The following is a 20,345-nucleotide window of genomic DNA, read 5'->3' as shown; positions in this document are numbered from 1 at the left end:
AGTTTTTTCTTGCTTTATTTTGGTTGGGATATTAGTTTAAAAGGGTTTGCTTGCTGATTTAAAAAAAAAAAAATAGCTGTCAAGTGATGCAGGTCTCTTTCCTTTAAAGAGTAGCTGTAACTCCTGGTATTTACGCCATTGAGTAAAACATTAAAAAAAATTCACCTCTAGCTTGTGTTAACCTTATTCCAAAAGATGCTAAGTTTTTTATTTAAATTTGTATTAGACATTTTATCATATGGCATCTAAATCCAGTTCAGACAATGGAAAACCAGTCCAAACATTGCTGATGAAGAGAAGAAATAGAAACTTTGTTTCATTTCTCCTCTTCTGTGTATGCTTTTTGTATGGTGACTGTCGGCTACAAGGACATAGCTTAAAACAATGATTGACAGGGAGATAAGATGGAGGTACCCATTTGCTGGATATAGAGGTATAGATGTCTACATTTTATTTCTGACACCTCACAAATACAGAGTTGGCAATACAGTGGATAACTTAAACAAATATTAAAAGTTGTGGTAGGGGAAAGAGCCACTTTCATTTTTGCACTTTGTAATTTATGTATAATTATTTTGTCTATGCAGAATAAAGTTAATCAGTTCTGCAGTACCACTTGTTGTGAGGATTACAAGAAGCTGCACTGTATTGTTACATACTGTGAATACTGCCAGGAGGAGAAGACTTTGCATGAAGTCATTAAATTCTCTGGTGTCAAGAAACCATTCTGTAGTGAAGGTATGCTAAAATTGTTTTGCCTGGATGCAATATGTCGTGTTTAAAACAATGTTTGTAAAATGTGCTTGTATGATTTATTAAAGGGACATTGTAAGCAAATTAAGCACTACAGATTGGTTTGACGTATATCTGGGGGAATGGCAACTACACAGAACTATAGTGGTTATGTTTTAAAGAGCAGAGATTCAAAATCCAGTCCTACATCACTGACCTCAAAGCTTGCCGTACTCAAAATTTCCAGAAAAATTCACTACCTAACTCACCTGATTTTTTAGGAACCTCATAAATGTGTGATTCGCTGACACATTATCAAACTTGCTTTCACCTGCAAAAAAATAAAATAATTTAATGCGAGGGTCCTCTTTCTCTTGCATCAAATAGTGGCTTTTGAAGACAAAAGTATCTTTAAAAAAAAAAAGCAGAGTATCTGAAACTAACTTCCCTCCGTTCAAAATTGAACTCGCTCTTAAATCTCCAAGTCAAACTGACTCTTAAATTGATTATAAATACTTTTATGTGTTTAGTAACCAGAGTGGCAAGATATTGGCTAGAGCACACGTTGACAGAAAACATGTCAGTAAGATCCAATCAGACACACACACTATTCTCCCACATCTATTGCTAATGCCTTTAGGAACTACTAATCTTCCCTCTACAATATCCCCCCCGATGGAGACCGCATCGCCAACGTGGCGATAGAGGTAGCCCCTGTTACATCGCTCAATACAATAAGGGTAAACACATGTGTTGTGGGCATTGAGCTGAAAAGGAAGCCACACTAACTGGAGACATCTGCCATTTTTATGATTTTTAATGTTACCGATCCCTTCAGTGATGTCAGAATTCGATAAGTTTGGTCACCTTTCTAATCAAAACTGCTTAATGAAGCAGTTTGGTTTTATAGATCGTGCCCCTGTATTTTCACTGCTCAATTTTCTGCCCTCAACCACAATTGGTGGTTATGTTCTGAGATCAGATTATTCTAGAATGCTATCAACACAGTTTCCCAGCTGGCGGCCATTCCACTTTTATTTAATGAGAGAACTTACCTGCTCTATCTTACAATGCTTCCAGTACGATCGTATCGGAGATCTGTTCTTCCCCACTTGATCAATGCCGCCCTTAGCCTTATAACCATCTTTTGGAAGTGGAGAGAAGCACACACTATACAAGATTGTACTTTTAGAGTGCAGGAAATCCGCACTTGCAGCAACAGACAACCATCAACTGTATACTGACACATGGTTTCACTGCATTTGGTGGCTCTTTGATTGGTTGGTGGCGTTTGGGGGAGGGGATGGACGGACAGGGACACTTTTCCCCTAATCCTGTGGGTACGATTTATAGCTGCTGGTAGTGGAGCTCTGCCTGGTCTTTTGCCCTTCTTTGACTGATCCCCACACTTAATTTCCACCTGATTGACTCTTTCACTTAATCTAACGTGGCTTTGCATCTTCTACCACTACCTTCTTCCTCTTTCCTGTGTGCTCTATCCTGTCTCTCTAAACTTCTTTATTTAATCATTTAAGGGCTGAGGAGATTGTTTTTAAGCATTGGACAACCACCTCATGCCATTACACACTAAGAGTTTTCTTCTGTTACTATGGTTATAACATCCCTGACACTCATACACATATCGTATATTCGACTGTTCCTGTTTTTGAACACTGAATATCATGTATCGGTACTTATGCTTGTTAAGTGTTCTATTTTTCTTTTTCAATAAAAGCTGATCTATATAAAAAATTAAGTCATAAAGGATCAACAGTCCAAGATTTAGAAATCTTTTCAATTCATTTTCCAGAAAAAGTACAAAAACGTAATTGTTTTTGCGACTTGGGAACCACAATTTGTGTATTTTAAAGGAGCACTATAGGGTCAGCAACACAAACATGTATTCCTGACCCTATAGTGTTAAAATCACCATCTAACCCCCCATGTCTCCCTAAAAATAGTAAAATCTCACTTGAAGTTAAAGTCTGTAGCTGCTGGCTCTGCCCCTGTCTGCCCTGACCTGCCTCTGTCTGCTGACATCATCAGAAGTGGTGGTCTGAGCCAATAACAGTGCTTCCCCATAGGATTGGCTGAGACTGTCAAGCAGGCAGATCAGGGGCAGAGCCAGCACAAGTAAAACACAGCCCTGGCCAATCAGCATCTCCTCAAAGAGATGAATTGAATAAATGCATCTCTATGAGGACAGTTTAGTTTCTTCACTGCGGCAGTGAATGGCACTTTCTACACTGAATGGCAGTGCTGCTAACTCTGCAGCTCTGTGTTAGGTAGCACATCCAGTAGCCATCTAAGGAGTGGCCAGTAGAGTTATCACTAGGCTGTAATGTAAACCTTTCATTTTTACAGCAAAAGGCTTTAAAAACCTGTTTACAGCAAAAGGCTTGAAGGGAATGATTCTACTAACCAGAAAAGTACAATAAACTGTAGTTCTGGTGACCATAGTGTCACTTGAAACATTTTTTCCCCACACACTACTCTGTTGTTATTACTAGAAGCTACATTTGTAATGCTGTGTGTATGTGGTTTACATAATTGAACCCTTAATTAATCCTGTAACTTTGTGATATTTCTCTACTTCTAGGTTGTAAGCTTCTATACAAGCAAGATTTTGCAAGGCGACTAGGACTGAAGTGTGTAACTTGCAATTACTGCTTTCAGATGTGTAAAAGAGGGGCAACTAAAGAATATGATGGCATGGTTAGAGATTTCTGTAGTGAAGACTGCAGCAAAAAATTTCAGGAATGGTACTATAAGGTAACGTAAAGAGAAAAGAAAAAAAATTTACCATCTGAAATAAGCTTTTTGTTTATCGAAGGAAAACATATGCTCCAGTAAAGTATCCGCTATTTATTTTATAGATAGTTGTATTTTATAAATGAGGTAAAAATAATTACGGACTATCCAATGCTGTAAGTGTTTAGTCTGGAAGCCCCTTTTTATGTAAGCACGGAGTCCTCATTCATAATGTGTAGCTGAATAAATTTTGACTAGTTTGGCACTGCAGTTAGAGCTTAAAAACTAAAGTGCAGTAATAGTTTATGGTCTAATAGGGATAGCCATCCTATTATGAAAAAAGTAACGTTTAGCTGTTTAGGGTAATCCTGAACAAGGCTGTAACCGGATTCAAGCTCTGGTTCTTGTCTTCTAAAAAAAATGTATATAGGTTACAACATTTTTCGTTCATCTTTTTATGGGCAGGCTGCAAGGTGTGATTGTTGTAAAACTCAAGGAACCCTTCGGGAAAAAGTACAGTGGAGAGGAACCATAAAAAACTTTTGTGACCAGCAGTGCTTATTGCGTTTCTATAGCCAGCAAAATGAGCCCAACATGTCAACTCAGAAAGGACCTGAAAACATGCATTATGGTAATTTCATTTTTTTTTTCACTCTTGTTTTTATTAGCCTAATGTGTATGGTAAAACAGATGCACTAAAATGTCTTAATATTTTTAAAACCTCATTATGGTCTATTTCAACATTCACTCATAGTTTGTAAAATATCTATGTATTCATATTGATTCCCAGCTTGCACTATACAGTAGATCAGATACACTTTCTTCTCAGTATCAACATATTTAGTTTTTGTTATTCCTAATTTTGTATATTGAATGATTGTGAGGAACTAGTGTAACGCAGTGATATGTAATCTCGATTCTCACTCGTCACATTTTACTATCAATGTAAGAGAGCATGCCATTTTCATCTTTATAATCGTAAAAGTGATTGCAATTTCTGCTACCTATTCTGTTAGTGTTTATATCTAACAGCAACATGAATGGTTAATAGATGTTTGATGTATGAAATCCTCATGCGAGCACACTTAAGTCTAAATGCCATGTTGACTAACTCTTATTTAGGAAATGAGAATCTTTTTGCATTTTCTATCTTATGAGGTTTTCCTGACCAGGAAATGCTAACTACTTGTCCATAATAGAGAACTCTTGATTTAGGGAATAAACCTTAGTATTACTTTACTGGACTTTCCTTTTCTAAGGATGATCATCAATAAAAAAGTCGGTTCTCAAATATAATTATTGAGTATTAAACCACCAGACTCCCCAGAGTGAGCAAAGATTTATATTACTTAATGTCTAAATGCTTTTTTTTTTTTCCCCTCTCTCTTAGCAGATCAGGGTGTTCACACTACCCGAACAAGATCTACGGTAAGTAAAACTAATGCATAAAAACAGATCTATCTGTGATAACTGTATTTTATGTATGGATTTGTTTTTCCTATAATATCATGTACTCATTTGGTAATCGCTTTTTAGGCTTCTTTTTGCTGTTGTCAATACACAGCATACCTTCTGGCTCACATTATGAAGATGTTACACATTGCTTTCTCACCATTGTGATCATACTTGCAAAAACAGAATATTCAAGAATATAATCTTTCAATGTAGGGTAATAACTGCTTGTTCCAGGAATCTGACTGCCATTCTGGGGTCAAGAAGAATTTTTTTCCTCGCTTGTTGCAAATTGTGCTTCAAACTGGGTTTTTTTGCCTTCTTTTGGATCAACAGCAAAAAACAAATGTGAGGAAGGCTGAACTTGATGGACGCAAGTCTCTTTTCAGCTATGTAATATAGGATTTAAGGTGATAACTATGTGTGAGAATTTTGAAAAATCTCCCTAGGGAGATTTAGAGCTGGCAAAAGTAAGTTTGGACAACTGTAGTGAGTTGATACATATAAATCCTAGTAGACATGGAGTATATATAGAAGGGAGTGGGAAGCAAAAAATGCTCCCCTGTACCAATTATAGTGCCCTTGTAAAGAAAAAAATGAATGAATTACCTATGTCTTTAATGAAAATATAAATAACAAGGGATCACTAGATTAAATTCCCCCTGAATGGCCGATAATAATGTATACAGTTACCGTGAAGAATATTGCCAGGGGTAGAGAAAGTTCCCTCTAAATATAAGAGTATAGGCAGCAAGCTTAAAAATGACTACACTATCATTGGGAACATGACAGAACAATGCTTTCAATCCACATAGGCATTACAATTATTTATACACTACTCCCAATGATATAGGTACATAGATTATATAAAGGGTGTATGAAATATATCTAAGTGCTCCACTCGGTATATAATGTCCACTATTGCAAATTCTATAACCATTAAACCAACTTGACACCCCATCAACATCGGATCGGCCGACATTGACAGCTAAACTGTCAATCCAATGACGTTCTCAGACATACCCCGCCTATGCTTCCACCCACAGCCACGTGGGACGATACCTCATAGGTGACGCAGGGTCACGTGAAAACGTCACCGATGACGATGGGGGAACTCCGCTCATCATTGGCTAAACACACATTTAAAAATCCTGGCCTTTTCACACTACGATCCTCAGCCCCTGACAAAGGTGTTCTTATGCACCGAAACGCGCGTCGGGCAGGGCGAGTACTAGCTCGTTCTCACCTTTTTTTCACTTAGGGATACTTTGTAGCATTTAGAATCATTATTTCCTTTGACATTGTGCTGTTCCTTATTAGTTATGGAGATGGAAGACTAGGCAGCAATTTCATCGCCTGTATCCAGCTATAGTTAGAACACCCTTGAAGGTGTTACAGGAGACTAGGGGCTAGCTTAGAGGAGTTTCTCTTTAGACCCCCCCAAGAAGCTGTTTTCAGCCCACTTACTAGTACAATACTACTGGATATGAGCTATGAGAAGGAGTAGTGGCATTGATAGATACATTTACCTTTTTCAAGCTTTTTAGAAAGAAACATTATATCTAACCTCCACTCCTGTCTCTCTCTCTTGCTGCCTATACCCTTATATTTAGAGGGAACTTTCTCTACCCCTGGCGATATTCTTGTAACTGTATACATTATCGGCCATTCAGGGGGAATTTAATCTAGTGATCCCTTGTTATTTAGATTTTCATTAAAGACATCGGTCATTCATTCATTTTTTTCTTTACAAGGGCACTATAATTGGTACAGGGGAGCCTTTTTTGCTTCCCACTCCCTTCTATATATACTCCATGTCTACTAGGATTTATATGTATCAACTTACTTTTGCCAGCTCTAAATCTCCCTAGGGAGATTTTTCATTTTTCAAAATTCTTTAGCATATCTGGGTACAAGCCCCTGGTGAAACTGGCACCACCCTCTGACCAATTTTTCCCTGTTTTTTACCTTTCATACCTCTCCTTTCCACCCTTGCAGGTGATAGGTTTAACAGGGAATATTCATCTACTTATGATAACTATGTGTGGTTTCTTTTTTAATGTACAGGGAGCTGGTCCCTCCTCTGCACCTGCAATGTCTAAGGACATGAAGAATAAAGCTGTTCTGTGTAAACCATTATCGATGACCAAGGCTACCTACTGCAAACCTCACATGCAGGGAAAGATTTGCCAGACAGGTATACATTCATGACCATTTATTTAGATGTATTACCAAGAGTACAATACATTGTAGGAAAGCTTTGTTATAGCTCATACCAATGTGACACGCCAAATTAAAGATTACTCCTCCTAAGTATGTTCCAAATGACTCCTCTAAATCCTTAATTACTCCAAAAATACAAAATCTAAACAAAAACAGAAGAAAAAAACAGGGAACAAAAAACAAATATGCAATTCTCATGGGGTAGGATCTATTAAAATAGTCACAATGTTATAATACCACAATTCCGTATGAAATACCAAAGAAATGTATTAAGAATAACTCAAATATGAAATGAAAAGAGCATATAATATCATCCAGACAAAATAATCTCAACCTTTCAGACATTGACCATTTTCTTTCTTTTCTTTTTCCTTTTCCTTTCTTCCCCTACGGTAAACATGCATGTATTTTTATTTTTATTTTTTTCTGCTTTTTTTATTTGGGGGTATATGAAAGAAGAAGAAAAAGTTTGCAAAAACTGCAGACCTGCAGTTTTTACAATTCCTAATTTTTACTTCCCCAGCACAGACAATTAGTAAGTCCTAGTGAGTAATCTAAACACTAAAGCCTTGAGCGGGCATACGCTGGTGATCGTGGCTTTTCTATGACTCTCAATGAGCTGTAATATACTAGCATAGTGCACTATCTATCATGTATTCCATATTAAAAAACTAATAAATAAAAAAAATTAAAGGCATAAACATTTAGTGCAAATATATTCAATTATAAATACTAATGTAAAAATAATGTGGGTGGAAAAATACAGATTGAATGGCAGAACATTTGAGTGTTGTTCTTAATACATTTGGCATTTATGCTAAATTACACTTTTGTGATCATTTCTAACCTCCCACATTGTATTGATATCTTGTGGTCAGAGAAAAACTGAACATTCTTGAATAAGACACAATACTAACCATGGTGTTATGCTTATTGATCAAAATGAATTTTAAAATTCACTCACAAATGGCAGTTCCCTATGAATGTTGTATATTGTGTTTTCTTTAGTTTTTTTTTGTGGCTCTTAAAGCCCACATTCACAACAAGTATCAGGTATTTAATTTTTTTAACCAAATAGCCAACTATGGGGGAAAACCAAAACTCGTTTGAGCTAACATTTTAAATTCCACAGTTAATTTCTGACAGTTTGGTTTTCTGAATATCTAACTTTGTTGTCATTGCACTGCATGCCTCCTATTAGTGAATAAAGTCTTTTGTTTTTTTACAACAGATAACACAATGGCAGTGACTTCTTCAGTGGAAGAATTGAACACAAAGTATGTCCCAGTGCCTATTCCTGTACCAGTGTACTTACCGGCTCCTATGCACCTCTACAGTCAGAACATTCCGACTCCCACTGCTGTTCCTATTCCTGTATGTATAATTCAGGGTTATAATGTGCATCTTTGAGCAAAATGTCTCCAGCAGTGATCTCACCTTTAGTGTACTGTAATGTTATTCCACGTCCACTGCTGCTTCAGAAAAAGGAAAGATCTACTTATCAGTAGAAATGTTTTATTAATAGTTGTTTTAGTAAGGAGTTGGTCATTCTGTACTTTTATTTATATTCAGTTTTGTTGAGTTAACACGAACATAACCAGATCAGGCAATCTCATTATACTACAGCATAGTATGTCATTGGTTGCTGTGGGAGAGTTAATAACTTAATATAGGAAAAACAACCTTTGCTTAATTTTCCATCTGCACTTTATTTTTTTTTTATTTTTTTTTCTAAATTAAATGTTGACAAATGCTTGCAGAATGAAGTCTGGCATCTTTTGAAGAAAAACTTTGTTTTGAGGCTAGGAAAATGGTAAAAATGTCTACATAGCTATCAATTTTAGTAAAAGGTATTGAAATTGTAATTATCGTATGTAAAAAAAAAAAATCTACTAATTAAGAATCTTTATTTGTCCCAGGTCCCGATTCCAATCTTCCTGCCAGATTCTCTTCTCCGTAAAGTCCAAAACGGTAAACTACCTGAAGAATTCAGAGGGATCGCAGAATTAGTGGCTAAGAGCACCTTATGTGCAGAAGAATCAATGGAGACACTTCCTTTAGCTACAGAAGAAACATTGGAAAAGGATCAATCTGCTCCCGAAGAAATATTGGAGGAGAATTCCCTTCCCCCAGAGGATGTGTTGATGGAGGATCCTCTTCCCTCAGAGGATGTGTTGGCGGATGATTCCCTTCCCTCAGAGGATGTGTTGGCGGATGATTCCCTTCCCTCAGAGGATGTGTTGGCGGATGATTCCCTTCCCTCAGAGGATGTGTTGGCGGATGATTTCCTTCCCTCAGAGGATGTGTTGGCGGAGGATTCCCTTCCCTCAGAGGATGTGTTGGCGGAGGATTCCCTTCCCACAGAGGATGTGTTGGCGGAGAATCCCCTTCCCTCAGAGGATGTGTTGGCGGAGAATCCCCTTCCCTCAGAGGATGTGTTGGCGGGGAATCCCCTTCCCGCAGAGGATGTGTTGGCGGGGAATCCCCTTCCCGCAGAGGATGTGTTGGCGGAGAATCCCCTTCCCTCAGAGGATGTGTTGGCGGAGAATCCCCTTCCCTCAGAGGATGTGTTGGCGGAAAATCCCCTTCCCTCAGAGGATGTGTTGACGGAGAATCCTCTTCCCTCAGAGGATGTGTTGGCGGAGAACCCCCTTCCCTCAGAGGATGTGTTGGCGGAGAATCCTCTTCCCTCAGAGGATGTGTTGGCGGAGAACCCCCTTCCCTCAGAGGATGTGTTGGCGGAGAACCCCCTTCCCTCGGAGGATGTGTTGGCGGAGAACCCCCTTCCCTCGGAGGATGTGTTGGCGGAGAACCCCCTTCCCTCGGAGGATGTGTTGGCGGAGAACCCCCTTCCCTCGGAGGATGTGTTGGAGGAGAATCCCCTTCCCTCGGAGGATGTGTTGGAGGAGAATCCCTTTCCCTCGGAGGATGTGTTGGAGGTGAATCCCTTTCCTTCAGAGGATGTGTTGGAGGAGAATCCCTTTCCTTCAGAGGATGTGTTGGAGGTGAATCCCTTTCCCTCAGAGGATGTGTTGGAGGTGAATCCCTTTCCCTCAGAGGATGTGTTGGAGGAGAATCCCTTTCCCTCAGAGGATGTGTTGGAGGAGAATCCCTTTCCCTCAGAGGATGTGTTGGAGAAGATCCCTCTGTCTCCAGAGGAAATATTAGATAAAAGTCCACTTCCTATAGATCTAGCACATGAAGAGAGCCCCCTTCATACAGTAGTGGTATTGGAGAAGAGTCCCCTACCCAGAGACGAAATAATGGAGAAAAGCCCCCTTTCTTCAGAGGACATGTTGGTAGAAGGTCTCCTATCTACAGATGAAATGCTAGAGAAAAGTCCAATTCCTACAGAAGAATTTTTAGAAAAGAGTGATCTAGATGAGGAAAGTGTTAAGAGTCCCTTAGCGCTCAGTGACATAGACGAGTTGACTGTGATCGAAGTAGATCCTGAAGATAAAGAAATTTGTGAAAATATTACCAGTAAGTGTGATTAAGTAATTCAAGCTGAATGCGTGAGCGTGTTCTTTTTGGCTTAATATTTACTGATTATTTTTAATTACAGTTGAAGCAGTTTCACAGATATTGGACGTTGTCCCTTTTAAAAGCTGCCTTACAGAAGAGCAACTAGTGTTGCCAGATGTACCTTATGATCCAGAGCTTGATATTGAAGTAGATTTTCCAAGAGGTGTGTATTTATTTTAATTTTTTTCCCATGTGTTGGCAAAGTTAATTGCTGGGAAAATGTGCTTTGAGGTACATCCAGCAGTGGGCATCAGTTAATAATTGCACCTTAGAGTGACCTTTTTATGAAAACAGCCTTGATTGGTCTATTTCTTATCTTTGTGGAGTCTCACTACTTTATGGTTGATTTAATTACTAAATGTGCTTGTTTCGATCCTGTGCAGCTGCAGAAGAGCTTGATACAGAAAATGAATTTCTGCTACCTCCTGTGTTTGGGGAAGAATATGAAGATCAACCTAGACCACGACCCTTTAAAAAGGTATTTATGTGAAATGGTTCTTCTGGCTTTATGTACGGTGTTGTAAAGTACCAGTTTTCAGAAAGTTTGTTGAGTAACCGTTTTAAATTACTTATTTTCTGACTATGGAATATCTGTTTGCGATGGGTGCTATGTATAAAACCTGTCACTTTTGCACCAGTTTTGTTTGTCTTAAAACATTTACTCCACCTTTATATGCCAGGGACTTTATTCTGTCTTTTCTGTAATGTGACAAAGCAAACCTGAAAAATGTGACAAAGATGATAAATAAAATTGGCGCCAACAGAAAATGCAACAATTTTATTGTGAAATCAACCCCATTCTATCTGAAGCCTTAAAGATAAGAAGGAGCCTCACCTTTATGATATTATTAAACTTTTATCATGTCTATTTTACATCCTGTTAGTGTCCCCAATAGGCAGGACTGATCATTTTTGCATCAGTATCTCCTCTTAAAAAAAATAAATAAAAAATGGTATTCTTTATTTTTGCAATGGCAGATCGCACGGCAGATTAACAGTGTGTGGCTTGTGCAAAAGCCAGTACATACATCGACAATGTAGTACAGAGAGAAAAAAGTTGCTATTTTGTTACGGCATTTCTTCATGTTGTGGTGATCGACGTGGTCGCGATCCGCCAGAGTTTAGTTTTTTATAGTTCTAGGTAAAAAGAAGAATAACGGAAAACAAAGAACCATAGAATTAAGTGTATGCAACATATTGTGTAGTAGCGCAGCTGTGTTTGTAGCAGTGTTTGTCAATGACATTGGTAGTGTATTGTTGTCATAGGATGTGTTATGCATGTGAGATGTGATCAGCATCCGCTTGCATTGGGTAGGTAAAGACCCATGTATAACAATGAAAGTAATAACCATATAATCAGTGTTGCATGTCCCAATGCCATATAATACTGAATGTCATGAGTATTTAACTACTTTACAACATTTAATACATTTGCTCTAGATATGTATTTCTAATAGTAGTTTGCTCTTTATTATCCACATTGCTTTGATTGTTCTTCAACCCATGGATCTATATATGTTGTTTTTTCCCTTTTCTCTTTCTTCCTCCTCTCCCTCCCTTCAGACTTTTTCGAAGTCAATAACTATTTACAATTCCCGTCCACTAAATGTCCCCGTTCATGCTTTTTAAAAATATTATTTTTAATGCATTTTAGTATACAATATATATATATTTTTAATTGTACTTTCCCTTTGCTCTTTAGGGTGCAAAGAGAAAGGCTCTTCTGGATTGCCAATCCCTTGATGATAGCCCTGAGAATACAGAATCCGTTTTTCCTTTTAAATATTCTTATGGTCTGAATGCTTGGAAGCACTGGGCCAGAACACATGCCTGTAACAGCGATGAGATGCCAGAGTTGGAAGAACCAAGCTGCAGTAAGCATATTCTCACTTTCTTTATAGCTTTATGATTATAATATACTTTGAATATTGAGTTTTTTTTTAATTTTTATTTATTTACTTCAAAAGCTAAATCTGTGAAGTTAAAAGATCTTCTACAACACACTCCACATGAACTCAGCTGTTTGCTGGCTCGTTTTGTCAACGAGGTCCGAAGACCAAATGGAGAAATCTATGCACCGGACAGCATTTATTATATATGTCTTGGAATTCAGGAGGTTAGTGCTGCAGGCAATTTCAGACAAATGAAAGAACCATAAAATATTTTATAACAATTGTCTATTAATGCCCCCCCCCCCCCCCCCCCCCTTCCTGATTCCCTCCCCCCCTCCCCTTGTGACCATGGTAATTTTTTACTGTTACTGACCTATTCTACTCTTGCTTGTCAGAAATTATAATTTAATTCATCTTATGACCCACAGACGCAGCAATCATTTTCAAACCATTATCATGATTTCATGGTACAAACACAAATCAAACTGGTTAGCTTTTAAAGGTCTAAGTGTTAGTTTTTTTTTTTTCTTTTCTTTCTTTGCAGTATACTTATATTGTGAAACATTTTCTGACAACTGCATATATTATGTCTTATATTGTTGTTCTTTTTAGTTCTTGTCTTGCTGGAGAAAGGACAATATCTTTGTAGATTCAGACTACCAGGAATTTGGACAGGAATTCTGTAAAATCTTAAGAAGTTGGCAGCCTAGTATTCTTCCTGATGGTAAGATATTTTATTTGAAGATCTTATTTTTGACCTCTACATTTTAATGAGCTTATAAAAATGCAACCTGACTTTTGTGGAAACAAAATGCACATACTTTTATATTCTAAATGTCCTATATGCAGAATAACTACCCCACCATGTTCTAGTTTCTCAACTGTCCTAGAGAATAATTTTTATATTTATCCCCTCGGTCTGCTCAGGCACCAAACAGTAGGCTTTCAGCAATTTCAGCAATTTCTCAAGCGATCTTTGGGTGGCAGAAATGGGTCTCTCATACTACAATACTGAATGATGATGAGGATATTATGAAAGCTTGTGACGCTGCAGGGGTGGATAGGTCATATTAACCATGGCACATTCAATGTTAGAAAAAACATTTTAAAATAAAATCTGACGGTAAATAATGCATTGCATATGAATGATCTATTGTGAAGAGAACAAATTAGCGATGGGTTTCTGCCTTTTTTTTTTTTTTACATGTCATGCTTTGCGCATGGGGCACAACATGCAAGTCAACCCCTGCAGCGCCATGCACACAGCCGCGTACATCACTACTGAAAAAATCACACAAACCTCTACGTGCAAATATGGTATTTCTACGTAGGTGCGTGAGAACATCTGAGGCACCTACAACGTGGAATTGCACAGGAGACAGATGTGTTTTAGTGCTGTATTCACCACAGTAAATGCTGCAATAATTTTTGGGGGCATGAGGGAACTGTTAAGTTATGGTTTTGCTTTAAATGAACACTGTACCGTTAATAACTGTTTAGTTCTTAGGCCCCACTTAAAGGGGTCTTATCGGCACCCAGACCACTTCATCTCATTGGGTGCAATGTCCCTGTCTCCTTAACCATGAGACGCGATCAATCTGACAGCCACTAGAGGCACTTCCTGTTTCCTAGGCAACGGTTGGTGACCTAACGGACGCTGGATTTAATTAACCTCTGCATGGGGACATCCAGCATCCTTAAAATTCCCATAGGAAACAACCTGCACAAACGTATTATATACAATGTTTTTCGCACTGTTTGCCCCCAGTATCATGGTTGCCGTAAACTTAAGTACCCAGTGGCTACCACGCATCAGACCTAATCTAGCTTGTTTATTTATTTACTTATTTTATTTAATAATCTTCATGTCTGATGTTTATTTTTGAATCTCCTGCCTTGTCTCTCATGCAGACATGTATGTTCAAGCATTCACTATACTGCAGTAATCTATCTAACATAACCCCAATCCACACACATACTATACTACATACCAGTAACTCTAAATTTATGTTAAGCCTGTTTTTTTTTATTGAGCTTGTTTATATTTAAAAATGTGCCAATGCTAAGCCTGTATGAATCTATATGTATGCTGTTGTGGCGTTTGAACAAAATCCCCATAGGAAAGCATTGCAACACTGCTTTCCTATGGGAAGGGCCTAATGCGCTTGTAGCATTCACCCAGTTGGGTGACGTTGGAGGAGGCAGAGCGCCGAGGGAAAATGGCACTGAAATCTGGTAAGTACAGTCAGGTTTTTTTTTTTTTTTTTTAACTCTTACACTGCCTTTAAAGGGTCGGAGCAGAGGGAGCTATAGTGCTAGGAATAAAACCTTTTAATGAAGTTATGTTTGAGCATTTTATTTGCCTTATATCCACTGCCACTCCTCCACCTAGGTAAACATTGGGAAGATTCTAAATTCAGTGTATCTCTATGGCGGGCGTTCAGCACAAAACATTAGTCCTGCAATCTTTGAGTGGCATTATACAGCAATCTAAACACTGCCTTTTCTCAGAATAGACCGCATTTACACTGCCAAGACTGCAAGGACAGTCTATTTGCCCCAGAATCAGAAACATTAAGCTGCTGTGGTTTTAGTGCCTATAGTGTCCCTTCTAGCATGGTGGTCACGATACAGTTCTGAATTGAACAAATACCATTGACTCATGCAGTTGTAGTACTAGTCACTGTACCGTTAGAATTTGGAAATATTGATATGTCTTGCTTATTTTTTTTAAATAAATGATTTGGCACAAAAAACATCTGTGGGGTTATAAATTTTCTGACTCTGTTGTAATGGCAACTGGTATAGTTAAATGAGTTTATTATATTTGTCTTTCTAATAATTGTATTGTGTCATTTATGTTCATTTGATTGGTAACAATGTGTTTATTGGCTTTTAGGGTCCATATTCTCACGGGTTGAGGAAGATTATATGTGGCAAGTAAATCAACTTGGAACTCAGTCACCCATGTCCCTCATTTTTACCCTGTTTTATTTCAATACAAAGTATTTCAACCTGAAGACTGTAGAACAGCATTTGAGACTATCATTTGGCTCTGTTTTGAGACATTTAAAAAATAACCCTCTAACTAAAGAAAACAAAGCTTGCCTTCAATACCAAGTTTCATCGCTCTGTGAGAATGACAGCACAGGTATGTTTGTTTCTACTGATTTGCTGCCAGTCACTGTCTTTTTGGGACTTTTGATTTTCCTTGACCCATAATACAATATTATATTTTGTGCCTTAAAGATAAAATTACCTCCAGTAAAAGAAAACACGAGGATGATGAGCCAGTATTTGAACAGATTGAAAACACAGCTGATCCATCACGATGCCCTGTGAAAATATTTGAGTACTATTTATCCAAAAGGTAACAATAAGAAGCAAATTATTTTACAAATACTAGTTTAATTTTTTTTATTGGTATGGTGGTGTAGGTGTGTGTGTGTGTTTTTTTTAAAGGGGTCCCAGAGGCATCTGGATTCTCTCGATTGATATACTTGCCCAGAATGTTCAAGGGTTGGCACAACCAACACAGTGCTCCTAGCCTGCTATTTCCTTTTAACCTCCCTGGCGGTATGATTATGTCAGGAATTTTGTACCAAAAGCGGTACCATTTTTTTGCATTTGAATTACCCGCCCAGTTCCGCCCCCATGAGCCTCTGCGGCTCACAGAGACGGAACCAGGAAGTCAGATGGAGGCATCCGCCGGGGCTCTCACCGGCAATCACAGCGCGGGGACATCGCTGGATCGCAAGGAGAAGTTAACCCCTTCAGGACGGAGTCAATAGTGCACGTTCTGATCAAAACAAAACGTAAACAAAAACTGGAATTTGCGCTCTGTCTGTTCACCCGTAGTTCCCCTCTTTCAAATTATATGCACCCACACTTATTATATATAATTTATTATCTATCATTAACTATTCATATATGGAACATCATTTATTATGAATAAAAGTAAAAAAAATGTGAGAAAATAAGATTTTTTTTTAAATTTGCATTTCCGTCTGACATTTTCTCTGTGAATGTCATAATGCTGTTTTTACTGCAAAAAAATGCACATATTTGTAATCAGCGATGTCTCACGAGTACAACAGTACCCCCCATTAACAGGTTTTATGTTATTTTGGAAAGTTACAGGGTCAAATATAGAACATTCCATTTTCAAATTGAACTTTGCCAGATTAGTAATGTTACCTTTGAGACGGTGTGGTAGCCCAGGAATGAGAATTACCCCCATAATGACATACCATTTGAAAAAGTAGACAAGCCAAGGTATTGAAAGTGGGGTATGTTTAGTCTTTTTTAGTAGCCACTTAGTCACAAACACTGGCCAAAGTTAGCGTTCATATTTGTTTTTGTGTGAAAAAAGCAAAAAACAAATATTTGGCCAGTGTTTGTGACTAAGTGGCTACTAAGAAAGACTGGACTTACCCCACTTGCAATACCTCGGGTTGTCTACTTTTGCAAATGGTATGCCATCATGGGGGTAATTCTCATTCCTGGGCTACCATACGCTCTCAAACGCAACATAACCAATCTGGCAAATTTCAATGTGAAAAAAATGAAATGCAAGCCTTATATGTGACTCTCTAACTTTCCAAAACACCATAAAACCTGTACATGGGGGGTACTGTTATTCTCGGGAGACTTCACTAAACACAAATATTAGTGTTTTAAAACAGTAAAACATATTACAACAATAATATAGACCATAAAAGTGCAGTTCGCTTGTAAAAAATGCAAAAAACGTCACTTTTACTTAAAATATCATCGTTGTAATACAATTTACCAGTTTGAAACATGAATATTTGAGTTCAGCGAAGTCTCCCGAGTAAAACCGTACCCCCTATGTACAGGTTTTATGGTGTCTTGGAGAGTTACAGGGTCAAATATAGTGCTTGCGAATTAAATTCTCTGCACTTTCTCCCTGTGTTGTCAGGCATGTAAATCAAATTTTAATTAATCAAATCACATAATTACGTTAAAAGATTATTTAAATATACATGTAGAATTTTAATATATATGCATTTATAGGTATTTAAATTCTACGTGTATACTAATGTAATCTTTTATGTAATTATATGTATTTATCTATATATATATATATATATATATATATTTGCGGTTATTTGTATTTTATATATATAGAATGTCATTCTAGGTGTATTTTGTTACCGATATATATATATTAATAACAAAATACAGTTAGAATGAAATTACATATGCATATATAATTTATATTAAATTTTGTTTCAATATTTTATTTATTTTATTATTTTATTTATTTATTATTTTAATTATACGTATTTATATATAATATATATGTACATCTATTATATATATAATATATATACATATTATATATATGTAACGTCATTCTAAGTGTATTTTAATATTAATATATACTTATATTAATATTAAAATACACTTTGTATGACGTTACATATATCTAATATGTATATATGTTATATATATATATATATATATATATATATATATATATATATATATAATATATATATACATATTATATATATATAAAAATATATTGAATTTATTTTTACACTTGTCTTTTTTTTTTTTTTTTTTATACTTCCCACCAGCAGGGGGACTGTCTGATATTTCAAACAGTCCCCCTGCTGGCAGATCCACAGCCAGCTATAGAGGGCCATGTGATCGCTCTTTGAGAGCGATCACATGGCCCCCGGGGGCCTGATTTGCCGTGGGAGGGCTGCCTGGGCTGTGAGGCAGTCCTCCCGAAGCGGATCGCGGCGGAGGTAAGTACATCTTACCTCCAGGGGCTGGAAGCTGCCAGCTCCCAGCTCTGTTATCTACCCCGAGCGTGACTCAGGGTTACCGCTTTTGGCAGCGAAAATTAACCCCGAGTCACGCTCGGCAATACCGCCAGGGAGGTTAAAAAAAACATTGATTGCAGGGAAAATGTGAATGGGAGTGAGTTGTTCTCATTAATTTCAAGAAAATTGAAATAGGAATTTATAAAAGATATCAGTCTCTCAAACTTGAAATGTATGCATTCAGTGAGCCAAGCAATTTGAGAATTATACAACAAAATAGGGACTTTCACAATTTTACAAGGTAAGTGCTTAGGTGAAAAAAGTGCATGTAATAGATGGCACTTTCACCACTTCACAAGATAAGGTGATTTAGTGGAAAAAGGTGCATATAATTTGATACCCAACTTCCCTTATAGCAATAATGGAGTAACCCGAAGCTCTCCTCAAATCTTCAGTCAATACAAATACAATAGGAACAGTACAACATTGGCCACTCACACTTTGGAGCCAAATATAGAGCCTTCAGATAATACGTTGGTGAATTTTGACACACTTTTCGATACGTTTTATTTTAGTGTATTGGAAATCGTGCTTTGCTAAATATTTTCTCACGTAAAGTGCTGTTTTATTTCTTCAATGAATGTGTGGCAAGCTTATACATCATGTTGAGACTCTGACATGGAATCAATAACATTTTATTTTTGTCTCCAAGTCCTCAGAATCTGAAGCAAAGAATGGATCTTTTCTATCTGAAACCAGAAAGCTCTGCTTCAACTGAATCGCTTGTGTGGTACACCTCCTCTTCATTGGATCGCAACACCCTGGAAAACATGCTTATACGGGTTCTACTGATAAAGGATATTTATGAAAAAAATAGTTATGAACTGGATGAAGATACAGACTGAACTTTGCAGATGGTTTAGCAGTCACAAAAATGGAAACAGCATTAGATAGTCAAGCTGCTAGAACTAATTACAGAAATTTCCGAGTAACAAAATTTCATGTTTACTCCCCATGTATTTTATGAGTTTTGTAGCCGAGTACCCAGTTTGGGTATTGCAATGTAAATACGTGTGACATTTGCCATTTTCCTTGTAGTGAATTTTAGGATACATAACACACGCACACATAACTCATTTTTTTATTATTTATTTGATTAGGTATGTTTGTAACTTTTTACATTACAAAAATCTGAATGAGAATGTGCCATGTGTATTTTCCCATATTGTAGAAATCATTCTTCATATTGCACAATTCTACTGTTGCAGAGCTTCCTTTTAAAGAAGCTTTTACCAGGTTCTTAATTCAGATTTGTGACTGGATAGCACTACCGATATTTAGAAGTATGCTGTGTCTGGGGGTTTTTTGTTTTGTTTTTTTATTATTACTTCTGAACTAATAGCGTTTGTTTTGGAATAAAAAAAAAACCCCAAAACAATCTCTATTAGTTTGAGAAATATTCCATCTTCTGTACCAAAAATTAGGCAATTGAAAAACAAATGCTGGTTAATATTTGTGTACTGTAACGTGAAGCTATTCTTGTGAGAATAATTTTTTTTTCCTCCCTTCCTTATTCCTGCTACCCCATTTTAATTTATCCACTTTGATTAAACCGTTACCATGTCTTTCCTAATTTGTGATTCTTATACCCAACAAATAAAACCTGTAAATTTGTGTCAATAGCACATAAGACAAATATTTTCTGCATACCTAAACTACTGATGCCTTTTTGTTTTGCTTTTCGTTCTCCCAAGATGGGTAATAACTTCACCTACATTTTGTTTGATTTAATTGAGTCAATTATATTCCACCTAACTGCTTTTAATGTTGAAAGTGCCCCTTGTACAAATTCAAACTGTTTTACTGTTTGATTGCCAAACGTTAAGGAAATATATTTTCTCCTATAAGAGAAGAGCATGTTGTGTAAAGTGTTCTGATTTTTGCAGACTCCTTGATTCAATTTTCCTTTGCA

General features: G+C 37.2%; 1 protein-coding gene across 4 annotated transcripts in view; it reads left to right on the top strand.

Annotated features, from left to right (window-relative positions):
- ZMYM2 (zinc finger MYM-type containing 2) overlaps positions 1 to 20,053 on the top strand; it is a 59,425-nt gene extending 39,372 nt beyond the window's left edge. For 2 of the 4 annotated variants that reach the window (XM_063429875.1, XM_063429884.1), the window contains exons 9-23: positions 588 to 738; positions 3,332 to 3,504; positions 3,949 to 4,114; positions 4,874 to 4,911; positions 7,003 to 7,132; positions 8,390 to 8,532; positions 9,078 to 10,641; positions 10,724 to 10,846; positions 11,067 to 11,161; positions 12,386 to 12,557; positions 12,651 to 12,799; positions 13,188 to 13,299; positions 15,475 to 15,726; positions 15,825 to 15,945; positions 19,086 to 20,053. In XM_063429875.1, coding sequence (XP_063285945.1) covers positions 588 to 738; positions 3,332 to 3,504; positions 3,949 to 4,114; positions 4,874 to 4,911; positions 7,003 to 7,132; positions 8,390 to 8,532; positions 9,078 to 10,641; positions 10,724 to 10,846; positions 11,067 to 11,161; positions 12,386 to 12,557; positions 12,651 to 12,799; positions 13,188 to 13,299; positions 15,475 to 15,726; positions 15,825 to 15,945; positions 19,086 to 19,278 — 3,582 coding nt within the window. In that variant the 3' untranslated portion in view covers positions 19,279 to 20,053. The remainder of the gene's footprint in view (positions 1 to 587; positions 739 to 3,331; positions 3,505 to 3,948; positions 4,115 to 4,873; positions 4,912 to 7,002; positions 7,133 to 8,389; positions 8,533 to 9,077; positions 10,642 to 10,723; positions 10,847 to 11,066; positions 11,162 to 12,385; positions 12,558 to 12,650; positions 12,800 to 13,187; positions 13,300 to 15,474; positions 15,727 to 15,824; positions 15,946 to 19,085) is intronic. The other 2 variants (XM_063429901.1, XM_063429892.1) reach the window with 2 other exon arrangements.
- The last annotated feature ends 292 nt before the right edge of the window (positions 20,054 to 20,345 follow it).

Source organism: Pelobates fuscus, chromosome 1 (assembly GCF_036172605.1).
Source record: "Pelobates fuscus isolate aPelFus1 chromosome 1, aPelFus1.pri, whole genome shotgun sequence".
NCBI classification, from domain to species: domain Eukaryota; kingdom Metazoa; phylum Chordata; class Amphibia; order Anura; family Pelobatidae; genus Pelobates; species Pelobates fuscus.
This window is presented reverse-complemented; position numbering and strand designations above follow the sequence as displayed.